General features: G+C 37.5%; 1 protein-coding gene across 5 annotated transcripts in view; it reads left to right on the top strand.

Annotated features, from left to right (window-relative positions):
* Positions 1-12,260, top strand: part of LOC145291326 (arginase, hepatic-like) — a 646,066-nt gene that overhangs the window by 472,186 nt on the left and 161,620 nt on the right. For all 5 annotated transcript variants that reach the window (XM_080137078.1, XM_080137079.1, XM_080137075.1 and 2 more), the window contains one exon: positions 3,524-3,596. In XM_080137078.1, the coding sequence (XP_079993204.1) occupies positions 3,524-3,596 (73 nt within the window). The remainder of the gene's footprint in view (positions 1-3,523; positions 3,597-12,260) is intronic.

Raw genomic sequence — 12,260 nt, 5'->3', positions numbered from 1 at the left:
AAGAATTTAAATGATCCGAATTTATTTAAAGAAAATAGTTACGGTTGCTTATATTTTCCTAATCTCAGGTTGTAAAAACCTGTAACATGAAATAAAAATAGAAAACAAATACAAAACACAAATCTCATTTGACAGAAAAGCTGAAGTAAAAGCACATAAAAAATAGAAAATATTCTTTTTTTCAGTTTTTCAACAAAAACGTTTTTTTCTCTTTTTTTTCCTGAAAAGAAAAACATGCAAGTTGCCAAGTTCTTTCAAAGTTTTCTTTTTCTCTCCTCTTCTCTTTCTCTTTTTTTTTAAACAAACAAAACCTTCAAAGGGTTTAAAGGTATAACTCTCTGAAAAAGGGGGTTATCTTTTCTTCAGATTCTCCAGAAATAATTTTTCCTTTCTCTGGAAGGATATGATTCTTTTTCTTTCTTTCCTTTTATTTTTCCCTCTCTCTGAAAGGGTTGAGGTTTCTTTTTCTTCTCCGAATTAATTTTCCTTTTCTCTGAAAAGTGTAGTCTTGCTATTTCTTCTTAGTGGCAGGCTCTGTCACGCTCCTTACGTTGGTCTCCTCTCTCTGAAAGGGGTTACCGTCTTCAATTTTTTTTTTATTATTTATTGCATTTTCACCCCAAACAAGGCACATTGCCACTTTGGTGTACGGGGCTACTATCAGGGGAAACAACTACTGGGGTACTATGTAGGGGTTTGGGCAGCAAGATGTTGGTTCACGTTGCACTTGAACTTCTGCATGTCAGTACAGTTGAGGAAGCAGTGACCTGGAATGGAATTCCAAAGTCTAGCGGTTCTGGGGAAGAAACTACCGGAGTAGAAAGATCTTTTACATCTAGGGATCTCTACAGTGTGGGGGTGGGATTTTGCAGCTTGTCGGGTCTGTCGAGGGTGTTCACGTCGTGGGGGCACAAGTGCTTGCAGTTCATCAGAGTATTCACCATTAAAATACTTGTAGAACAGGCAGAGGGATGCAACGCTTCGTCGATGGGACAGAGGCTGAAGCTTAGATGCCAGTTTAGGACCTATCAGATTTGCGACTCTCTTTTGAACCCTATCAAGGAGCGAGAGACTAGTAGCCGATGCACCAGCCCAAATATGACAGCAATACTCCATACATGGGCGAATGGTTGCCTTATAGAGGTACAGGATACTTTCGGGTGTTAGTAGTTTTCTAGCACGGTAGAGAGAGCCCACCTTCCTTGCAACAGCCCTGGCAATGCCCTCGATGTAATTGTTCCAACTCATGTTTCCTGTGAACGTTAGGCCAAGGAGCTTGAAAGACGTACTCTCAGATAAAGAGTCGTTGGCCATTGCTATAGGTGGTAGAGTAGGTTTCTTGTAATTATTGAATGAAACCAGTTTAGTCTTGGCAGCATTGAACGTGACCATCCATTTTTGTCCCCATTCCACTACTGATTGGAGGTCATCCTCTAGTGTTTCTGCCATTACTCTAGATATATGTTCATTTGTTTTCCTGTCGTGCCTGCTATAGAGAGTGGTGTCATCAGCATATATACCCATCTCAGAGGCAATTTTGTCGGGGAGGTCATTTATGAATATCAGGAACAGTAGAGGTCCAAGGATAGATCCCTGGGGCACTCCCGCATTTATATCATATTGTTTAGATGTACGACAACCTGGATTTTTCTCTTATCTAAGAAGGATTTAATTATGTTAAGTATTCTACCAGTGATACCGTATGATCTAATCTTCCTGAGGAGACCCTCATGCCATACCCTGTCAAAAGCCTTAGATATATCTAGAGCTACCGCTCTGCCCTCTCCCGCTTTGTCCAGTGAATGGTATATGCGTTCAGAGATTACAGTGAGGATGTCTGCTGTGGAACGGGCTTGTCTAAATCCATATTGTTGGTCGATCAGAAGTTTAGCATCTGTAAGGTGCTGGACTAGAGCATGGTTAATTAAGGTCTCAAATATTTTGGCAAAAAGTGGGAGGAGGCTAATAGGGCGATAATTTAATGGGTCAGTTCTTTCGCCAGAATTCTTGAATACTGGTACCACAGAAGCAGTTTTCCAACAGCCCGGAAAGCAAGCTTCATTAAGGCATTTGTTGTAGAGTTTGGAGAGAACTGAAGCTACTTCGGCTGAGCACTTTTTTAATAGCACAGCTGGGAGGAGATCGGGTCCACATGCCTTTGAAGTGTCAAGGTTTTTTATGATAGCATGCACCTGAGCAGAGGTGATTTTCAGATCGTCTAGCGTGGCGTCTGTCCACATAGGAAAGTCAGGTAGGGGGGGGTTGGAAGGGTCCAGTGTGGAGTTTGAGGCAAATCGACTGGCAAGCATGTTAGCCTTTTCGGTTGCTGAGCAAACAACCTCGTGATTGTTGGTTAGTGGGGGAATTGTTGATTGAGTGGGGGAATTGTTGATTGAATAAATGGTGTTTTTTGAAACACCAATTTCAACCTCTCAAAGACCTTCCACCCTTAAGGACGGTTGAGTATTTTACGTCGATGGACCTGACGGAATTTAAAAAAAAGCAAAAAACAGGACTTCACTGTCCGATGTCTTTTTGGAACTAATTAGAAAAGGTCTCACAAAGTTGATTGGAATTGTCCAGCCAATCAGCGTTAAGCAATGCTGGTGGCTACCCCAAACTAGGGAAAGGCATTAACAGAGAGAGGGGGAAAGGAAAATGTACGCGAGGACTTAAATGAAAATGACATAAAAGGGAGAGAAAGAGAAATGAAAGAGAGAAAATGGGAGTGAGTAAGAGAGAGAGAGAGAAAGAGAGAGCGAGTGTGTGTGTGTGTGTGTGTGTGTGTGTGTGTGTGTGTGTGTGTGTGTGTGTGTGTGTGTGTGTGACAGAGACGCCCGCTGAAAGGTCCTTCAATTCATCGACTGCTAGACGCGGGCAAGATGAGGAGAGGGGAGGGTTACAAGTTGGTTAAAATGCTGACACCCCCACCCTTTCCCTTTGCACTGTTAATGGCGAGGAGGTCCTTAAAAAGAATAAAATTCCGACAAAAGACAAGTTTTGAAAAAATATTTTTAAATATCAAACTTTACAAACTCATATATTCATTGGTTTTGTCCGTCAACAAAAACAATTTTCAGGCATTGTTTCTACCATATTGTTTATTTATTGAAGTAACTGAACATGAGCTTTAGTTTGTTGTTATAATCTCTTGAGGGCTAGATTAGAATAATGAATTTCAAATAAATCTAACGACACCTGGCCTTTCATTTTAGTGATAAATATAATTAAAAAAAAAAAAACGAGTAAAGAGATCGGCTCAAACCACAAGCTCCAATACACTGTACTAACCTACGAGAAAACTTCTGTAACTCAATGCAAACATGTGCTTATTCGTGTCGATGTTTAGTTGGTCAGTTGGTCATCAATGCAAGATAGTGTTAAAGTTATCTTCGCATTATTTTCTCAATGAAAACATTTTTTTTTGTTTTCTTTTTTTTACAACTTTATTACTTTCTGTTTGTGGAAATTTAAATTTTTCTTCTTTCTTTCCCCTAAAGATATATTTTCATCCTTTCACCAGGGACGAGAAGGCGTTGAACTTGGACCAAAAGCATTGAGAGATGCCGGTTTGGTTTCATCATTACAAAATTTAGGTCAGTATAAAAATTTCTATATTCCTAATTTAATAACTATATATATATGTGTGTGTGTGTGTGTGTGTGTGTGTGTGTGTGTGTGTTAAGCAAAAAAAAATGTGTTATTGATGTGTCTACTGCAGTTGTGACGTCACGGATGGTATAAATAACGCCTTTTATCCGACGTGTTGGAATTTATTTTGCTTCCAGATAAATTCGACGCTAAAGTAACTAATCTGAAAAAAAAAAAACATGAAACAAAAGAGGGGGAGGGGGTAAAAATGAAATCTAAAGGTCTTGGTTTGAAATGAAGAAGAAACTCTATTTACAATAAGTTGCAAATTTTTCCCTTTTCCATTAAACTTAAACGCCAAGGTAACATATGAAAAAAGTAACATGTAATGAAAAAATAACAACACTGTTGGTTCTTATAAAGAAGTTGTGTGTATCCATTAACGAATACAACAAGAATATACAAAATAGTAGTATCTCCTAATCACACTCACATATGAAATTAATTTTAGGAGCGTACTCACAATTGAAAGCCTGTTAGGCACGTGCCTTTTTTTTATTTTTTTGTTTAAAGTTCTTTTAGAATTTTCCTTCTCTCCATGTTGCATGAAAACCGTAGACACATATGTATTACAGGAGCAAGACCTCATCGCTTGTCCGAATAGGAAATTCCATAATACCTTGTCACGTAAAAAGGTATTTTCTTTAAATTCAACTCCTTGTAACGCAGCCACGTAGTTAATTTTCAGAAGTCTGTCTCGTCACAGCCGGGTATTAATTTCTTGCCAGGTTTACTTCTTTGAAGGAGGCTCATCAAAATTCCATTTTCATCGCCGGACAATGAACAACACGTTCACTCTCCTCGTCAGCAGAATTTCAAAAGAGGATGAAATACGCACTCAGCTCGTGACGTCATTACAGAGCTAGCATTTCCCTTTTCTCCAAATTAAAGGGAGTTTCGTACAAACCGAAAATATACGAAACTAAAAATCAAAAAGGATACGAAATACAAAAAATCATATATAAGAACCAGATAAAAAATAATAAACGTAAACAGGGGGGGATGCACCATTATTGGTACAAAAAAAAAAATTCCAACATTCTCCCCCGACAGGAAATGCTAGTCAACCTACAGTTGGATGACACCTGTAAAATTTACGATAAAAAAATTTTTTTATATACATATACTACACAATGTATGGTCAGGAGCTCTCCAGGAAACACATATTAGAACAAAAAGGCAGAAAAATCAAATAGGCTTATTCTACAAAAATTCACATGAAAACATTCATGTTTTAGGTTAGAACAGAGGAGTACATAACTAAATTAAAAAATTTTAAACTAATGCTACGATGCTAGTTTGCAACAAAAGTTTGAACTGAGAATATTATGCCAGGTAATTAACTATTTGCATATAAGAGTATAAAGGTTTGAGAAGTTCACTTACCATCCAACCTCCTCATCCTTCTATTATCTCTGGCGAACACCAAAATATCTCAGCTCCCTCGTAACCACAAGAGCCCAGTGAGACCACCACTGGTGCTACAAGAGGGACGAATCCAATCAACCCTATGCTTGGATGAGTTCAACTCGGTGGAATAAAATAAAACTGAAACCCAAATTCTGCACAAATTATGCAAGGCAATTGCAGTTTTAAACGTTTGTATAGCTATATACATGTAGCCAAACAAACAAAGTTGAATATAGGTGTCAGAAACACCTAGGTAGCTGGAGTTGTAATACTTATGGAAGACCCTTATCAAGGAGAGATCCAATCTTGTGTGCAGCATTGAAATAAACATCTCAGCATTATAAAAATCACTCCTAACTAAGTATAGGATGGTTCTCAGCGCCTCAGAAACACCCCTGGACAAAGCAAGCTTGACTTCGATAGCTCTTGCAATACTGCAGTAGGCTACGTCAAAGCAGATCTTTACAAAATATTCAAAAACAATAACACCTGCATGTGACTCCCAAGCAGGAACCGTCCTACTTAAAGGAGTAACTTCACAGAATGAAGGTTCTGCAAGTGATTTCTGCACAACATATCCTACACTCTCGTAGGAACTCAGAGAAGCCGAACTACACACCATGTAGTCAGCAAATTCAACAGGATCCCTCATGGGATTCTTTATCGAGTTACACTCAACCTGAATATGGACGCCCCAGTCCAACTTGAGTTCACGTAACTCTTCAAAAACCATTCTCCTCTTGGTTTTTACACCTTCACAGGTGGATATAGTGCTTTCTGCCCTATACCCTTGATGGAGAATCTCTCTCCCAGTGCTAACATTAGCACTTAAAGTGCACAAAGCTTGCACTTTCACACAGGATAGATTCCTGTCCTTTAACCACTGACCATTGCCAGAACCACATGACCGGAGTAATATCCCACCGTCATGATTAAGTTCCTCATTATTCTGACAAAGTTGTGGAAGATAACCACACATGCGAGTTTTCGAACTCACATGGTTAGAGGGCAAAACAATTCCAACATCCCATGGAAATCCCTCCATAAATTTCATAATATTCATGCCCACACTTACCAAGTCGTGGACACGAGTGGTACCATTCATGATACCTGGGAATCTCACTCCCAATACCTTCTTTAAAATACTACAGGCAAACTGCCCGCCAGAAAAATTAAACTTCAGCGCCTGACTACGCAGATCCTCTGAAGTGGCACTTGCAACACTGCTTTCAGACCGTGATGCAACATCTTCCAAGCCAAACTTGCCAGCACTCAGCAAACAGTATTCAGAGTCTGGACATGCAGGCTTAGTAGTCGGTAACTCACCAAGCATCTCCCTAGGGGTTTCAAATATCTCAGGGTTGCACAAGGAATCACACTCTACACCATCTGCCAACCTCGAAAGAATGAATCGAACCTGGGACGAGAACACTACAACATTAACAACATCCGCTTCTACTAGCGAACAGTCCACGTCCTCACGTAAGGAACGATCACCCAACAACTCAGTTATATCATCCACCGAGGCTAACCATTCATCAACATCGGCCTTCATTGTTATAAAATAAGGCTGGGGTAATTCCCTCTGCAACCGCAACAAATCCAAGACGGCGATAATTTTCCCCAAATAAAACTTTCGCTTCCTTACAAGGAATCCGGAAGAACAAGTGACCAACATCGTGCAGCGTTTTTTTTTTTTTTTTTCTCAAAAATATCGAATAAATCCAAACAAATACAAAAAATAGGCGTTCAAGAATTATACACAAAAAATGCACACACAAAGGTTACAAAAATATTTGCATAAAATTCCTTCCTCATAGCACAAACAAAACAAGACCAAAACAGCATATGGAGCTGTGAAAATATCAGGGGATACAATCCCCAGTTACAAATTAAAAGAGTCACTATGATTCAAAATTAAAATTAAGTGAATTTAAAATTCAAACTTCTATATGGAAGTTAATTGACTAGAAAATGAATAATAGCGTTAACACTCTTATAGCAATATCCTCACTGAATACGACCTAGGAAAAAAGTGGGAAGAGAGTTTAAATATATAACTACGTCGGGGGAGGGTACATACCACCAATGTCACATGTGTATATTCGAAAGAATCCAAATAACCAAATGCAAATACGGGCTAAGAAAGAAAAGGGGGGCTTGTCTTTTCACAAACTCTTAGAATAACACAGTCCGCAGAGCAACTAGGTATAAACTCGCTATAGAAAATTATAATAAATATTTTCAACGAATAATATAATATTTCTAATAATGTTGTCCGGTTAATTCACAACCTGGAAACATTTAACACATGTGAGAGAACGCACGTGTTCATTAAATCAAAGTAATGGGGTATATACTTATTCCTTTTTTTCTAATATATTGAGGAAAAATACCAACATATAACTAACACCGGTTTTGGACACAGCGTCTCTATTTACTAGGCTCCCCACGAGGGTATAATTAGATAAAAGTCGTTTCTTACAGTGGGGAAAATCCAGCTTCCGAAAAATATCGCACCCGCTGAATTAGGTCGAAAAATAAAATTACCTCAGTCTAGTAGGATTTCTTATTCGCTGACTAGGGACAGAAAATACTATAGTTTCTCCCAACGTAAATCGCAATACCCGTGGAAATTCAACTAAAAGTAAAATGTAAATTGAAATAGGGCTACGAAAGTAACAACTCCAATTCTAAAGAGTAGAAACTGAAAAGAGTATACGTATCGCTTAATCTTTTTATTAAGAAAAATATTTATGAAAAGTTGTGCGTAAAATATTATAAATAAAGACACTAGACACACATAAATGCTAAATTCGGGAATTTTTATTTAGCGAAAGTCGAATGTTGGAAACACTAAATTACATTACACGCTTTCTAAAATCAGGACATAGCAGTCGCCGAGTGTTTTAAGGAGAGCGTTAACAGACGCGCTAAATTACAAGTGGGAAGGGAAGGCATCAATGAGACGTGTTGTGGACGAGGAAGTAACAGAAACGCGTCTCGAAATAGAAGGGGGCATATGCGTCATATCATAAAAGGCTTATAGTAACTTAGTTCACTAAATTATTCAAAATAACACACCACTTAATTTGAAGAGTATTCTGAAATAAGAAACATGAATTTACATAATGCCTTCAAATAAAAGCAGTAAACTTATTTAAATGCTTCTAAATAAGGGAAAATAAGTTAGGAAAATGCTTTTAAATAACGGGAGAAATTCACAGTAGTCGAACGAATCTAAGTGACGTTGAAGTGTCCGGTAGCGGATGTAATAGAAATTTCAAGAGGTTAAATTCAATCCTAACTTGAAAGAAAATGAATTAAAGCGTATATCGATGAAAAGGTAAATATACTTAATTTTCAAAGGGTTCCGAAAAAATGAATAAAAAATTCCCAAAATACATTTAATATGGGGACAAAATTTGCCTAATGTTTTCAAATAAAAGCAGAATTTTTTCAACTACTTTTAAACAAAGAAAAACTTGCAAACTGTCGGAAAACAATTTGCAAAATACCCACAAATAAAAGCAGAATTTTTCCAACTACTCTTAAACAAAGAAAAACTTGCAAACTGTCGGAAAACAATTTGCAAAATGCCCACAAATAAAAGCAGAATTTTTTCAACTACTCTTAAACAAAGAAAAACTTGCAAACTGTCGGAAAACAATTTGCAAAATGCCCACAAATAAAAGCAGAAATTTTCCAACTACTCTTAAATAAAGAAAGAAACATTTTCAAAATGTCGGAATTTATCTTGCTTCCAGATAAATTCGACGCTAAAGTAACTAATCTGAAAAAAAAAAAACATGAAACAAAAGAGGGGGAGGGGGTAAAAATGAAATCTAAAGGTCTTGATTTGAAATGAAGAAGAAACTCTATTTACAATAAGTTGCAAATTTTTCCCTTTGCGGGCATTAAACTTAAACGCCAAAGTAACATATGAAAAAAGTAACATGTAATGAAAAGATAACAACACTGCTGGTTCTTATAAAGAAGTTGTGTGTATCCATTAACGAATACAACAAGAATATACAAAATAGTAGTATCTCCTAATCACACTCACATATGAAATTAATTTTAGGAGCGTACTCACAATTGAAAGCCTGTTAGGCACGTGCCTTTTTTTTATTTTTTTGTTTAAAGTTCTTTTAGAATTTTCCTTCTCTCCATGTTGCATGAAAACCGTAGACACATATGTATTACAGGAGCAAGACCTCATCGCTTGTCCGAATAGGAAATTCCATAATACCTTGTCACGTAAAAAGGTATTTTCTTTAAATTCAACTCCTTGTAACGCAGCCACGTAGTTAATTTTCAGAAGTCTGTCTCGTCACAGCCGGGTATTAATTTCTTGCCAGGTTTACTTCTTTGAAGGAGGCTCATCAAAATTCCATTTTCATCGCCGGACAATGAACAACACGTTCACTCTCCTCGTCAGCAGAATTTTAAAAGAGGACGAAATACGCGCTGAGCTCGTGACGTCATTACAGAGCTAGCATTTCCCTTTTCTCCAAATTAAAGGGAGTTTCGTACAAACCGAAAATATTCGAAACTAAAAATCATAATGGATACAAAATACAAAAAATCATATATAAGAACCAGATAAAAAATAATAAACGTAAACAGGGGGGATGCACCATTATTGGTACAAAAAAAATTCCAACAGACGTCGTTTACCTGATGGTTGAATGACTTGCAAAAAATATCAGTGGAACAAAAACTACCCTCCCTGTAGAAAAGTGCCCAGTAAAGGAATTAATGGTTTTGGCCAATTTTTCCTTATTTTCGTCCGAAGGATCGAGCTTAAAAATGATAAAATGGTCTTGTGAAAATCCGTCTCCTCTGTCGAAAGTGTAGGCATACATACATTCATACATACATACATACATTTAAACAGACAGGTGAGATTTATATTATAGATGATTATTTCATTTAATCACATAAATTAATATACGAAGATGTAATTTTATGCATAAATTTTTCAGTATGTACTTCAACAGTGCTCAATACATAGGTAGAGCTAGGTAGTAAGTTATGAAAATATATATGGCAATTAAGCTACACAGAATATTCCGTGTTTAATTCTCGTGAGAATTCATCAGGCTTATGCATATTCAAATAAATATTCTCTAATAAAACAACAAAAAATTGATGTCATTTTTAAGGCAAAACTATTAAAAATTTATTCCTCTAGGCCTTCGGGACAAGATCAAAGTGTAGTATCTATCCTCAGATGCTACATTTCAATTTCTTGTTCTCTCTCAATGGAGGAGAAATCCTTCACGACTGAGATAATTTTTTTGTTCCTTTTCCCCACGTTAAAAAACAACCCTGGTGTCTAAATCTGTCCCATGGGGAAGCATTGTAAATAGGTACTATATTTAATGTAACAAGGTTTTAATATTACAAAAGTAACTGGGAAAAGTAATTTCTGATTTTATTACAAAATGCCCTGGAAATATCTACTCTGATTAATTATAAAATGCCCTGGAAATGTCCCTTCTGATTTTTTGTTGTTGTTTACTTGCCTCCCCACAAGGATAGAGGCATGCGGTCGGTTTTTACTGTGGGGGAAATCAGCTCCCCAAAAGGGGCACTCTGGTCGGTAACAAAAATAAAAATGTATCAGTAATGAAGGATTTTTCCTCCAAAAATATGTAGAACCTGAAAAACAGATACTACACTTTGATCTTTGCCAGAAGGCCAAGAACCACAGAAAAAAAAGATCATTTACAAAATGCGCTGTAAATCTCCCTTCTGATTAATTATAAGATGTCCTGGAAATGTCCCTTCTGATTATTTACAAAATGCCCTGGAAATGCCTCTTCTGATTAAGTACAAAATGACCTAGAAATGTCCCTTCTGATTATTTACAAAATGCCCTGGAAATGTCCCTTCTGATTATTTACAAAATGCTCTGAAAATGTCCTTTCTGATTATTTACAAAATGTCCTGGAAATATCTCTTTCTGATTAATTATAAAATGCCCTTCAAATCTCCGCATTTCAGGTGAAAACATTATTACCTACTTATATGTCATGTTGAAATTAGTACAAATTCTAACGCACTATCATCGTCATCTGCCGCCACCGTAATCCAGAACCGCCGCCTTAATCCAGAACCGCTACCACTACTACCACCGCCAACACAACCGCTATCATCACCGTCATCACCGCCGCAACCACCGCCACCGCAACCGCCACCACAACCACCACCACCGCCGCTACTGCCACCGCTACCACAACCACTGATACCACTGCTGACACCACCGTCAACGATACCACCACCGCCACTACCTCCACATTAATTGTTAGTGTTCTGTTGAGTGACGCCCTTTTTTCCCTGACTTTTCGATGTTATGTAATAATTTTTTAATAAAACAATCTATTTCTGTGTACATTTGGAAAAACTGCAGAGTCCTTTTCCAGTAATGACATCACGAGGATGATTGTGGAGGTGGGGAACCAAGCACGATTATATTGCTTTTGAAAGTGCCTTGGAGGCGTCTAGGATTTCCAAACCTTCTGTTTTAGGCAAGGGTAAGAGGAGTAGTATCTGTTTTGTGGTTACAATATAATCTCCCATGCATTATATCCTTCATTTTTGTTTGAGCGGGGGTGGGGGGAAATAGTTTTTGTTTTGTTCCTACAATGCCAGGCTTCCAAAGCATTATTTTCTGTTTCTTTGTTTTGTAATTGTTGTGTCTGTATCAATAACAACACAAACGCAGAAAGTAAAGGTAAAACAAATATATTAAGACGAAAAGATAATACATATTTACAAAGGCGCAGTTGTACTGCAGTTGGAAGATTGTCCGGCAGAAGGCGTGTTAAAGTCTTTCATGGAGCATCGTTCCATCTGGCATGATATGCTGTATACATGCTCCTATACCATACGAGCTTGCGTCACTAGCAACAATTATTTGTAATTTTGGGTCGTAATAAGTTAAGGATAAATCTGACGTCAAAGTCTTTTTAATTTCCTCAAATGAGTCTTGACATTCTTTTGTCCATATCCATGGTGTTTCTTTCTTTAATAATTCGTTCAGCAGAGCTCTTAGGTCGTGCATGACTTTGATAAATACTTGGTAGCAGTTCGCGAGGCCTAAGAAATTCTGTAAAGTCGTCACGTTATGTGGTGCTGGCATGTTCTTAATTGCTATCGCTCTTTCTGGATCAGGGCGTCGACCATCTTTA

Source organism: Euprymna scolopes, chromosome 12 (assembly GCF_053919585.1).
Source record: "Euprymna scolopes isolate OS-2025 chromosome 12, ASM5391958v1, whole genome shotgun sequence".
In the NCBI taxonomy this organism is placed as follows: Eukaryota; Metazoa; Mollusca; class Cephalopoda; order Sepiida; family Sepiolidae; genus Euprymna; species Euprymna scolopes.
The sequence above is the reverse complement of the archived record's forward strand: the minus strand, read 5'-3'. Positions and strand labels throughout refer to the sequence as shown.